Below are 13714 nucleotides of genomic sequence, written 5' to 3'. Positions count from 1 at the left end.
AGCTATTAGTAATGTTAAAGTAATTTGTTATTAAAAGTTGCTTAATTTTGGGAACAAAAAAATTAGAATGTAACTACATAAGTAACTTGTTACCTTTTAAAATATTTATATATAATATTATATTCATTATTTTTTAAATAAGATATTCTACAAATTTATAATTCTTTTATCAATATAATTTTTTCACTTACATCTAGCATTCCTATAAAACGTTTGTATATTCTAAGTGTTGAAATTGAAGATTGAAGTTTATTAATTTTATGAGTTGAATTATATATAAAATGCCAACAATTTTGTAATTAGGATTACTGAAGATATAAAAATTAATTTCTTTGTTTTACCAATTATTGAAATTTGAATAGGTAAAATAATAAAATATTGCGTTATTAATTTTAATAAATTGTTATCAATTTGCACCATATTATTTGAAATGCATCGTTTCCGTTTTGTATAAAGAGACTCAAAGGCTCAATTAGGTCCTTCTATAAAGAAGCTGATTTTTAATAAATATTACATTGTAGTAAAAAAAAATCCGAATATTTTTTTATTTGTAATTTTATTTAAATTTCCTTGATTAAAATTTGTAAATTGCTTTGTAAAGTAAAAAAAAGAGTCTTATAAAGTAACTTACTTTTGAGATATACTTGTATCTCGACCTTTTCTTTAAAGTAAATAAAAAGCACAATCATATATGTAGAAATTTATTTTGAAAAAAAAATACGCTAATGATATATAAAATCATAAAAATTGTGATTATGCATATTAGTGATCTGCATCGAACCTAATTTTTCAAACCCCGCCGGCCCGAATTTTTTTTAAAAAAGTTTTATCGACTCGACCTGAACCCGAAATTAAAAAATTTACAAGCCCGAATTTAATTAAATATAGAAATTAATTTTTATGATTACTCAAAATAAAAGACATGTTATATAGCATCTAGTTTCTATAAATAAAATCAAATATTTTTATTTTCATAAAATATTCAATATAAAATAGATAATATTTTTAAAAAATTCCAAGGCCCGACCCGGCTTGATTTTTTTATAAAAATATTATACGCCGGCCCGATGCCCGTACAGGTCGGGCCTACTTTTGCAGATCTCTAATTCATATCCAGAATTTGTTAGTAAATGCTCGGAATAGGAAATAGTCAAAGGTTCCGTATTCCTCTGATTATAAACATATCCAATAGAAGTAATTTCAAATAATATATAAAGCAAATATGCTTATTTAATATTTGCTAATAATACATTTTAAAGGAATGATACGATCAAATAATGGGTATAAAATTATTCGAGGAATATATTTTCCTTATTAGTATTTGAATTTCTAAATTCAATCTTATTATTAGTAAAATACAAATCGAATATCAAATGACAAATTTATATTTAGGTATTATAAATAGCTGCACTATTGACTTAGGGTAGACAAATTGGAATTACAAAATTAATATAAAAACTATTACTTTTTCCATTTTTCTGAATAAATACTATGCTATATCTATTTTATTTTCTAAGTAACCTGTGTAATTCTTAGGAACGCATATTTTAATAGGAAACTAAATTCTTAAACGACTGCGTCCATCTCATATTAGTGAATTTAATAATAGATGACATTAGGTTTACAAACTTCAAGTATCTTTTTTCCACTTTGGCTGTTGGATTTCCATCTATTGACTGGGGCCCCAAGAAGGTTGCCGATTTTAAAGAATATGTACTATTTATAAATCGCGTTTAATAAAATAACAAATCAGATTTAAGGCGCATCAATGTTCCCCATAAATTATCCATTGGGAAAATTTTGTATAAGCCTAATTATATTTGCGAAAGTTTAAAATTTTTTGATCGGTGTGTCAATTTATGGCACACCACCTGTAGGTCGCATGACTGAAAAAGGATTAAGTTAAAGGGTAACTAATGTATGATATGATGTTGGGAAACATAAATTTTCAAAAGCTAGATAATATTAAATATAATAAGACACATTTTAAATATAAACTAAAGGATGACTTTTCATCCTCTCGTTTTCTACTATATACTTAAGCAGCGTCTACATGACAGGATTTTGACTGGATGGAACCCCCCCCCCCCTCAAAAATCTATGCCTATCCACTAAAAAAAATTATTCCTACATTATTAATTCCAACTTTTCAATTATAATGGTATTTCTTTCATAAAATTTAAGAAGAATAATTTAAATCATTTTAGCTTTACTACCAACTATCAAAATATAGTGAATAAATAAGAGTTATTTTTAGACCACTAATTTAATTAAAAATCCCTATTTAATTGTTAAACTAATAGGATATTTGATGTATATAAATATATCTTTATTCTTTCAATAATGGTTATATAAAAATGTGTAAATTACATATATCTAAAATAATAAAAAGTAATAAACAATCACTTATCAATGTTTTTTAGTTAGTGTTCTTAAAACAAAACTATCAAGTTAATGTGTATTATAATAATGTAAGAAAGAAACGATAATAAAATATGTCCGTGAGCAATGCGTTACTTTATGTTAAAATTAAATATTTTTTTATATAATTATTTATTTTCGTTTTTATCGAAAACGCGTTTAATTTAATTAATATTTATTTACGTTTTTATCGAAAACGTGGTTTAATTAGGTATCACGTCAATTCGGCGCACGACAATTCGGCGCGTATCTATTACAGTTGCAATTTATTATATATTACTTAGTATTAAAAAATAAGGATAATTAATTAGAAATCATTTTGAATGTTGGTCCTATTAATTATTTCTTCATATTTATTTTTACAAAAATCTTAATTTTATTTACTAAATGTGTAATATCAAAAAAAATTAACAACCAATATTTATATAATTCTTTGGTTGACCTATTTACCACATAAGGTGTGTTGATTAGTAGCCAATGTTATGTAAGCCGTGATTTTGAGCATAGAAGAAAGAAAGAAAAAGAAAGGTTTGGACCTCTCTCGAATCTTACATATTATTTTGGCTAGAATTTAAATCAACCTTTTTTAAAAATACACCCAGCCATGATTCAAAAAAAAAACAAATTAAGACTGACTCATTTTTTAGATTTATAAAAAATTCTCAAATTCTATTAATCCTTTTAAAAAAATATATTATGCTTAGGCTAATTTTTTCTATTATATAAATCAAAAATAAATTAACGCATTTTTTTTTAATTTATAAAATGAGTATAGAAAATATAAATATACTATACAAAACATGCCATTAAAAAAACATTATATTTGTAAATTAAAATTGATCCCCCTTAAATAATCATTAATCGTGCAATTTACAGAGTCAGATACAATTAATATAATATTTTCAGCCGTATCTCGATACCTCTTTCTTGATCTTGGGGGTTGCGTACCAGAAATACATTGTTCAATTTTTGCTTTGGTTAACGATTGTTCTAACCGTTGAGCATCTAAAAATTTCCAGATAGAGAGGGTGCGATGATAGCAGAGCTGAGAATGCTCTATGCCAACCTATAGTAAAAAATTAAAGTTTATTATAAAAAATAATCGTGTAATAATGATTAAAAAGATAGCAAATTTTTAAAAAAATTACCTTCAACTGCATTATTTGTTTTTGGGGATTCCCTCCAATGTAACAGCATATTGATTCCATAGGGGAATTGAAAACCTTGGTGGTTGTCTTTTTCTATTACGAAGAATTTTCCCAATCCAATTCGCTTCATAATATGTTATAAGATTATATAAGACTCTTTCATTATCTTGATAGAATGGTGTTTGTGTAAGTCCATAAAAAGCATCAACTACATCATCCATGGGAACAAATGCAAGAGACAGCATTTGTCTAATTTTTATAGACCACTCATATCATGCATCTTTATCTAAATAATTCTCCATCACTCAGTATATGTCTCCAAATCGCTTGGGTCATATGAAAAAAAACACCCTCTTACAGTTATTGACGAAAATGAATGAATAATCATTTCCGCCTACTCAAAATCGATCATTACCGATATAGGATTTAGATTATTTTTTAATCTTTTTATCTCATCCAAGAGCCTTATATATGTAATATGGGTTTTATTCGGTAATATCGCAAAAATTGTGAGTACGTTTTATGATATAGGACATGGGTAGGGTCCAAAGTTGGTGAAATTAAGGGGGTTGTCTTAAATGTGCCATCTGCATCAAGTGACTGCTTTCGGCCATCAATGTAAGGTTTTGGGCGGTGGCGAATATCAAAATTCTTGGTAGTTTCGGTTGCAAATGATTGCTGTCATATTGAAGGAATAGCAATCCTGAACATGTTATTCTATAGATATCGGGAAATTCTAGAAACTGTTCGTCGGTTTAGGTAATGGAGAACCTATAAGAGATCTAGCCCGCTGAATAATCCGTTATTGACGCGATGGGTAGAAGGGCAGCATGAAGGGATGGGGAACCCCCTGCTATTGCAATGCTTATAATTTTTTAAGGTGTATCAGTCACCTCAATGGCATGTCTTTCAATATTATATAAGCATTCGGTTTAATATCTCAGTACCATCTAACACATGATTATAATTATCTATATGAAGAATTACTTCTTCATTTAATGTATGGCACCGCCCTTTGAAATGGGTAGGTCTACCTTCCATAATTTATAAGACTCTACACATTTCCATATTGTTTTTTGATTTATAGTTCTCTCTTTCCTGAATATGTATTGATCATGAACAAGTTGTTTTGACCCACGTTCACTTATAACCTATTTTAAAGGCACTCTTAAAAATAAATGTATAAAAATTATAAATGATATACAGAAATAATATTAATATTTACCTTTATCAGGAATTCTCAATTTATAATGATTAAATTATGGAAAGAAATTATAAAGATTAAATTATGGGAGGAAAATAAAAAATTAAAGTTATTTACAAACTTTTTAAAATTTTAAAATGGAAGAAAGGACAAAATTTCAAGATAAATTCTATTTATTAATTTTTTGTCAATAGTTAGGCGGAATAAATAAAAAATAGGAGATTTGGATTTTATGTTTTTTAGAATGTAAACTTTTATTTTTATTGCTGAGAAAAATAATAATTGAATTCTTTAAAATTGTTAAACAAAAAGAGAAAATCCCAAAATAAAATATTTATTTTTTTGTTGTTAAAATTAGGCGTGAAAAGGGGATTTAAGATTTAACATAATTTTCGTTATTCTTATATTACTTATCAGGGGTGTATATTATTTTTTTAAACTTTTATAATTTTATTTATTTTTTTAATTGTCTAAAATTAGGCGTGAAAATGGGATTTAAGATTTGACATTATAGTACTTATCGGGGGGGGGGGGGGGGTATTTTGGGTCTATTTTTAAAAACGGTTGATTAAGATTGTAGCCAAAATAATATATAAGATTAGAGATAGAGGTCAAATCTTTTCTTTCTCCTTCTATGCGCAAAATCTCCAGGCTTACATAATATTGGCTACAAATCAACATACCTTATTATAGAAGTCTAAAGAAGTAATATAAAAGTCTAAAGAAGTCAAAAATATTAGAATAAAATATCTATATAAAATTATATTTTTTATTACACAAAAATACATAGACAAAGCAAAAAAAATACATAGAAAAGCAACATCTGTTCATTCTTTTACATTAATCCACTAACAAAACAAACTAATTCAAAAGATCACTTTTGATTGACTTTTCATATATATCATTATGTATAAATATAATATATAACAAAAATACAAAACTACAACACGCCTACCCTTCAGAAGCGACGTGTTACATTCTCAAAAAAAATATATCATTTAATTTCTAAGATATTCTTCCATAATTTTTTCAGGCTTTTCATTGAGTTATAGCTCTTGGTCATCAATATCCCCATATTTACACCATCTTTCATATAACATCAGGAGTTAAATAAAACATATGAGGAATTGAATGAAACATATATGACATATATTTATTTATCTAAGAGTTAATTTTTTTCGATATTACACATTAATAAATAAAATTGAGATTTTTTTAAAAATAAATATTAAGAAATAATTAATAATTCCAACATTCAAAATGACTTCTATTTAATCATTCTTATATTTTTATACTAAGTAATTTATAATAAATTGCAACTGTAATAGATACTTGCCGAATTGACGCTTCGCTGAATTGTAGATGCGCTGATTTGACGCTGCGCTGAATTGTCGCCGCGCCGAATATTCCGCGCATTGATGTGGAACCTTTAAATTAAGATTATTATTTATTTCGTGTTAACAATAATGAAAGCATTATTATAGTATATAATTTGCCATGAATACGAGTGTGCTGAGAATGTCTAACTCTTTTGAATTACATAAAAGGATAGCTGAAAGTTTTATTTGAAAAATAATGTCTATGATTATATGCAATATATAGATTAGGTCGATGATTAGCAATATCACTGTATTATAATAGGTCTAAATAAAAGTAATAATTTTAAAAGAAAAAATCTTTTTAAATAGGGTATAAAAATTCATTATAATTATTAAAATTATTAAGAAATTTTTGATTAAAAAAAATAACAATTTAGCAAAAAAAATTGAATAAAAGAGGTAATCTAGCGGCTGAAATATTATTAATTTTATATTTATGTATTAAACTATTAACATCAAATCTATATAAAAGTTTTAAAACCTAAAATTTTATAAATAAAAAGATTTTATTCGTCAAATTTTTTATTTTTATTAAATTACCTTTATTAAATTTGTTATAACCTTATATTAATTATATTTAAATTAATATTTTAAAACGCTTTATAATCATTGTATATTTTGTTTGATTAAAAAAAATCTATATTAAAATATTCTATAATAAATATTTGGGGTATAGATTTGTATTTGATTCTATATTTAGAATTTTTCTATTAACATCGAGATCATTTTTGTCATTATGATGAACTTTTTTTAATATTGATTGAATATGATATTATAATAATGGGGTTTTATTTTATTATTCAAAATAAATATTCGTTTTCTAAATATAAATATGAAAATATAAATTTTAATTTTGACGTTATATTTCTAATATATTTTTATTTGGTTGTTTTTAATATGGTTTTAAATAAATTATATTCTGTATTTTGGGTAAAAAAAATGCTAGGCATTAAAGAAAATTAAAAATAAAATAATGTTATAATTTACAAAAACAAAAATAAATTTTCAAAATGTAATAATTTAGAAATTCCATAACTCCCTTCCAAAGAATAAATTTATTGAAAATTATATCAGTTATTTTATTATAACAATAAAGAAAATAAAATATCTCTAAATGAAATTTTCAAAAATTATATTTTGTTATTTATAAATTTTTTTACAATAGTTTGCATAAAATTTATATATAATATTTTTTTATTCGAATTTATATATCTTAAAAAAACCAATAATGAATATATGAGCGCATAATTATAATTAAAATTAAAATGGGACAAAAGAAATATGTAAAAAAATTTAAATAGAAAGAGGCTAGGATAGCTCTTTGGCTAGTAGACTACCATTAAAGTTAATGTAATTCGCTTAAAATATTAAAAAATTTAAACAAAAATCAGATATCTAACAACTTCACGCTTTTCTCATGTTTCTTGAGCAAATTAAATGGTCAATATTTTCAAATTGCGTTAAAAAAATTTTATAGAAGAAATATGAATAATGCGAAAAATCTTTTATAAATCTAAATAAAGTAGGCCTAGAGAGGCCAGACTATCCGCCCGTTATTTTTTTAGAAAATATATACACCCCCCTCATAGTTTAAAAATATATTCTATCCTGACAAATTAATAATTTTTAGAAATAAAAATATAATTTAATAGTTTTAAAAAAAAGATTTATACAAAAAGATTCCGAATAAATAGTAGGAATTTAAGATCTCGAATCCCTACGTTGAAATTCCGATTCCCACATGATTCCATAACCCACATATATAGTAAATTCTTGGAAGAAATAGAAATATAAAATCGAATATATCAATTATTATATTTTTAAAAAAATTACATTCAATTAATTTAAAAAAGTGGAAACCCAACCGAATTAATGTTGAGAAATATAATTTATAAATATAACAGAAACAAATATATACTTGAGATCTTGTATTTGCCTATTGTTAGTTAAATTTATGTCAATATATCTGCAAGACCGAACTTGGCTAAAATAATTTGCAGGTTAGACTGCTTTTAACATATAACAATTTCAAAAACCTTTTCCCTCTGAAAAATAAAACATTTTTGAAACACAGTGATTGACCTTTAGTTCTACATGGAATATCAATATTATATTTTATAAATAGTTAATGTATTTAGGTAATTAATAAGAATAGTAAAATCTTTTATATGTTTATATTTTATATTTCATTAAAAATTTTTTTATCCTACTGTAACATTGGTCAATGAGCAATTTCTTTTTTAAATTTTTTCAATAGCTTGTATTTGGGGTACTGAGAAAGTCTATAATTAATAATTATTGCATCAGGGCCTCTTTTTTGTTTTGTTCTCTTCGCATCCAACTTACCCCATTCAAAGTTGGCTCAAATTGGCTGCGAAGTATACAAAATATGGTATAAATATAATAATTTTATTAATTTTTGTATATACCGCCGCAAATTTGCTCTAACTGTGGATGCGGAGTTAATTCCAGCTTGAAATATGGTAAATGTCATTTGTTTTAAATTATTCATAATATGTTTCTGTAAATCTTTATGAAGAAGAAATTATTCGAAATGATCTTTAAAATTTGTGTAATAAAATTATTGAAAATATTTTTTTTAAAAAAGGGAATTAATTTTTAATATTTTATCAAAATTAGAAATTATAAAAATAAATACTTTTTTTTTATTAAATCTATAAAAATATAGACTAACTGATAAATATATAGCCATCAGTGTCACTAAATGTCATTACGAACTATTTATATTTTTAGGAAAAAATAATTTTTGGGAATACAACAATAAGTAACGAGAATAATATATATCTTATTCATTATCTTTAAATAATGATTTCCGAATTTAAAATTACAATTAAATATAATGTCGTATACTAAGGAAGTGTATTTCTATAATTTAAATTTTTAGATTAAAATTTGTAAATTTCAAAATTTTGTTGTAGTAAGAAAAAATTATTTTACAAAATAAGTTATATAAATTATAAAATAATTCGCTTTTGAAATATAAACCTTAACAAGTAGCTCGTTACTTTTTTCGAAATTTTTAAACTTTTTAATAAAGTCAATTGTAATTTTGATAACTGTTAAGTAACTTTTTAACAACACTATTAGCTATCGAACCATTACCATTAGGGAGAAGCTAAGAAGAATTATAATTTTTTATATGAAAAATATTTAATTTATATAAAACATGTGGCATCTTGAGCATAATAAAGGCATTTTTAAAATTTTTAAAATTTTTTAGATATAATTATATTTTATCCCTATAAAAGTTGTTAATTTATATTTATATATTATCTCATATGTAGGCAAGAAATAACTGTAACAAAAATTAACATATCAAATTGAAGAATTAGACTATTCGTATTCGATTCGAGAATTTACTTCGAACAAATACTATAATTATGAAAAATTTTATATTCCGAATTTACAAAAAGAGGGATTAAATTACTCAAAATTATTTTATTGAGAAAAAAAAAGTTGAACTAATTTGTGGAATGAATGCGAAACCATTATAATATATAAATTTATTTGGAAAATATGATAGAAAAAAAATCATATTCTTGACATATAAAATCAACATAAAAATATTAATTATTCATTATATTGCAAAACCAATTTAATTTAAAACATTATATTCAAATTTAATTAGACCATATCAAGATCCATAATAATATTATTTCAATTTTATCATATTTTTTTTATCAAAATTCTAAGTAATAACCGTTAAAAATTCCGAATTCCTCCATTAGAGAAATAATTTTAAATATTTATGAATATTTAAAGAAAATATGTCTATGAGCTATATTTAGAAAATATCATAGAATAATTATATAGGCGATGGATATAAAATTATTTGATAGATAATAAATTTTCCTAATTTGAATTCTAATTTTTCTAGTTGAATAATTTTATTATTTAAATTTATTTTAATACGAATTATTTGATAGATAATAAATTTTCCTAATTTGAATTCTAATTTTTCTAGTTGAATAATTTTATTATTTAAATTTATTTTAATACGAATTATTTTTAGGTATATACTTGCAATTTATGAGTGGCTTAACAGGATAATATTTCATGCGATATTGATTTTTAAATGTCAAGATATAACATATGTAGTATAATGTACAAACAAATTGAAATTATCAATGATTGATATAAGGGCTATCTTATCATATTTACTACTATGCTATGTCTATTTTATTTCCTAATTAACTTTCAATTAGTTGATTTAATTCTCAAGTAACGTTTATTTTAGAAGGGGACTGTGAATTCTTAAACGACTCTTTGCATCCATCTTATATCAGTGAATTTAATAATAAGTATATATGACTTAAAGTTATTAACTCTCAGACACCCTTTAAGAATTCAAACATTTCTATCGATCCGATTCGATTCATTTAATATATACAGCCTTTATTACAAATATTTAAAAAGATTTAACAATCATTATAAAAATACTGATTACGCCAAATACTTACTATATTTTTCGACGATTTAATTTATGAATTTTCTTTGTTTAGCAAATCGATTTATCCTGTACCTGCATAGGTCGCACTAATAAAATAATAAACTAACAAATGGATTGCATTCTTTCATGCCTTTGCTTTAGATCTATTATATACATGCCTCGTGGCATGGAAATACCCAGGTTAACTTAAAAAAAACTCGGCCCACCTGGATAACATAAGCTGATGCTTACAATGATTTCCTAATCGAGATCTCTGAGTCTGAGCCTTACATGCTACTCAAAAAAAAGTTATAATTTTTGTATATAAGAATAATTTACAACGTTATCTAACACATTTATAATAAAACGTAAAAATCAATAACCCCATTTTTAAAATAGATTTTTTCTTATAATTTTTTAATTTATTAATTGTAAAAATAATTATCATTCCATAAATAGGAATTATTATTACTAATTACAATTATATTTAATATAATAATACTCCATACCCTCAGTAATGTCATGTTTAATTGTATTCGATAATAAGGTATCATTACTATTTACAATTAAAAGCATAAATATTACCCCTACCCCCCCCCCTTTTATCCAAATACCGATTTGAAAAAACATTTTGTCAAGAAATTTCCTTTAGTTAATTCCTACCTCCCTCCCCCCCTCCATTCCATTATTTTATATATCTTTATAAGCGAGTTTTCGTAATATTATCTACATAATAAAGTTTAAATATTTTTTTTTTTTTTTCATTATAATTTTTATAAAGATGTCAATCAAACTTATTTCTTCAGATGAAGATGATGATTTCATTCTGCCCTGACCCTAGTGGCTTTTTTTTTATACAAAGACAGGGGGCACCAGATCTACGATTTATTTAGATTGTGTTCTAATAAATTTTTCAAACCTTGAGAAATAATTCTGTTTTAAAAATTTGCTAAGGATATATTTTTAATTTAGACTACAATTTAAAACATATGACTTTATTAACTCGTATATAAAATATTAATAATGTCAATCATCATAGTAATATACTGTATGGCATTTATAACATTAATTAATATATTATATTGCATTCATAACATTTGAATGAAGATACTTATAATGATGATGATCTATTAAGTTTATTTTTTGAAAATCAAATTTTTGTATACTTTAATTTTTATTACCATTTTAAAAGAAATGATATATATAATTTAGTATTTTTTTTAAGCAAATGCGTTACTTATTTTGAACAGCGAGTAACGCGTTCCTTATTACATAAGATAATGAATAACGGTAACGCATTCCTCTTTCCTAAAGAGTAACGGACAAGGCGTTTCTTATTTGGAGTAATTTTAACAGCACTCAAAATGACAATAGAATCTTTCTTTTCCATAAAAATTCGACTTTTGAACTATTTTCTAAAATTGCTCTATAAACTTTTCTCTAGACTGTGCTTCTGCAGAAGAACCTTTATGTGTTTTAATTTTATGAAACTTAATCTATGTGATTTTAAACTTAGTTTACTATTTAATTTATATGTACAATTCAATCATTACATATGTATTTTTATATGTGTATAAAAAATTTTCTTAAATCTATTTATTGTGTCTATAACTATTCCATAAGCCCTGGGGAAATCTCCAACAACCGATATCCTTAAAAAAAATATAAAAAAATTATACTAAATAAATAAGAAATTTTTTTTACTCTCATAGTCTATTAATTTCAAATTCTTAAAAACTTTAAGTTCAAAAATAAACAAATGATGCCAAGAAATTTTTCTAACTTAGATCTGAGATCTAAATCGACATTTTTTAATTTAATTTTTGGGAAACTCATTTTTAATCTTTTTTTTAAATGTTTCATATATACTAATAGAATATTATTTCCTTCCCTGTAATATATTTAAATTTTCATATTTATCATATGGTTTTTAAATAAACTTGTAATTTGAAAATTTTATTTTGAAACTTTTGTTTATAATAATTTTATTTAAAAGTTACACAAGTTTAAATTGCCTGATTCAAAATGTATAGACCATTGTATGATTGATAATAACAATTCCTATTTAAAGTGCCAACAATATTTTGAATTTGTATCATTAATTATCTCTTTTGTTATAGAACATCTACAACTTCAATTATATATATGCCATTGTGTTAATAAAATTTCATGAATAGTTTTTTTAAATTTAATTGCAAATTTACGCTTTGAGTATCATTCATTTTTTTTTGTAATTGAATAATTTACGCAAATGAAAGTCCATGCTTTGATGGCAGTCCTTATTTTGGGGATCAATACACAGATATGGATTTCTAAAGGCTCAGGTGAATTAAATTATTTGAGTTTTATAAAATAATTTATTATTATCTTCAGATTCTTGTAATATGAATCTAGATGGGAAAACATATACTTTTTATCCGGGAGAAACGATTACACCCATAACTCAATGTATCAGATGCACATGCAATAAAGATTATCACTTTGGTTGTATTGGGTATGTATATTATATAGTTATTATTTATTTTTATCATTTAAATCTTAATAGATGCGCACCAGGCATTAGTAATCCTAAATGCAAATCAGTGTCCAAACCACATCTAGCTTATCCTGGGTGTTGTCCCTATTTTGTTTGTAATTGATAATTTTAACGACTTTTATCAAATATTATCAATGTAATTGTGAAATTTAAATATTTTATCATTATAAAAATATATATATTTTAAAAAAAAAAAATTATTATATTTGATTGGTATAATGAATTATTATTTATATTTATTTATAATTTTTTTTTTCGGTCATTGGTTACTTTATTTGAATATTTACAGATATGTTATGTTGTCAAAATAACATAGCAAATAATTAATTTTTTAAAAAAGTAAAATAAATAAAGGTGAAAAATGTAGAAATAGAATTTACGGGAAAGGATGGGGGATAAAAAAAGAAAGCTTGGAAAATGTAGATTATTCAATGGAAGAGATGAAGCTTAGATAGTTAGAGCGAATGATGGCGATAGCAAGTCTTTGGCGTAAGAAGAGGGATTCCTTAGGCTGATCGGGTTTTTCGCGGATCCGTTTGCCTAATTCTTTGAAAAAACGTTGGGCTTTGCTAACGA

At 24.1% G+C, this 13714-nt stretch overlaps 1 protein-coding gene and 1 long non-coding RNA gene across 5 annotated transcripts; one reads left to right on the top strand and one right to left on the bottom strand.

The window, feature by feature from the left end:
- Positions 1-3255: 3255 nt before the first annotated feature.
- LOC135930095 (uncharacterized) lies at positions 3256-10001 on the bottom strand. 4 transcript variants are annotated; one of them, XM_065466883.1, is made up of 4 exons: positions 9874-10001; positions 6106-6200; positions 3570-3693; positions 3256-3487 (listed from the first exon to the last, which is right to left on the bottom strand). In XM_065466883.1, exons 1-4 carry the CDS (start codon positions 9896-9898, stop codon positions 3384-3386), a joined length of 348 nt encoding a protein of 115 aa, XP_065322955.1. In that variant the 5' UTR covers positions 9899-10001; the 3' UTR covers positions 3256-3383. The 4 variants fall into 4 exon arrangements, 1 of the variants encoding a protein (XP_065322955.1); XR_010572730.1 differs by lacking the exons at positions 3256-3487; positions 3570-3693 and adding an exon at positions 5605-5859; XR_010572731.1 differs by lacking the exons at positions 3256-3487; positions 3570-3693; positions 9874-10001 and adding exons at positions 5605-5859; positions 8582-8662.
- A 2763-nt stretch (positions 10002-12764) lies between these two features.
- Positions 12765-13499, top strand: LOC135930166 (uncharacterized). The gene is made up of 3 exons (XR_010572734.1): positions 12765-12926; positions 12976-13096; positions 13148-13499. It is a non-coding gene; the product is annotated as an uncharacterized LOC135930166 (long non-coding RNA).
- Positions 13500-13714: the final 215 nt, after the last annotated feature.

The sequence above is a fragment of the Gordionus sp. m RMFG-2023 genome, chromosome 1 (assembly GCF_954871325.1).
Source record: "Gordionus sp. m RMFG-2023 chromosome 1, tfGorSpeb1-WG-v2, whole genome shotgun sequence".
NCBI lineage: Eukaryota > Metazoa > Nematomorpha > Gordioida > Chordodea > Parachordodidae > Gordionus > Gordionus sp. m RMFG-2023.
This window is presented reverse-complemented; position numbering and strand designations above follow the sequence as displayed.

Excerpts from the sequence above, each read along its gene's own strand:
- LOC135930095 (XM_065466883.1), bottom strand. The coding sequence starts at position 9,898 with ATGGAGGAATTCGGAATTTTTAACG. Across the intron at positions 3,694-6,105 it reads GCGAAGCGTCAATTCGGCAA|CGAATTGGATTGGGAAAATT; the intron begins GTATCTATTACA and ends CATATTATGAAG. Across the intron at positions 3,488-3,569 it reads AACAAATAATGCAGTTGAAG|GTTGGCATAGAGCATTCTCA; the intron begins GTAATTTTTTTA and ends TTTTTACTATAG.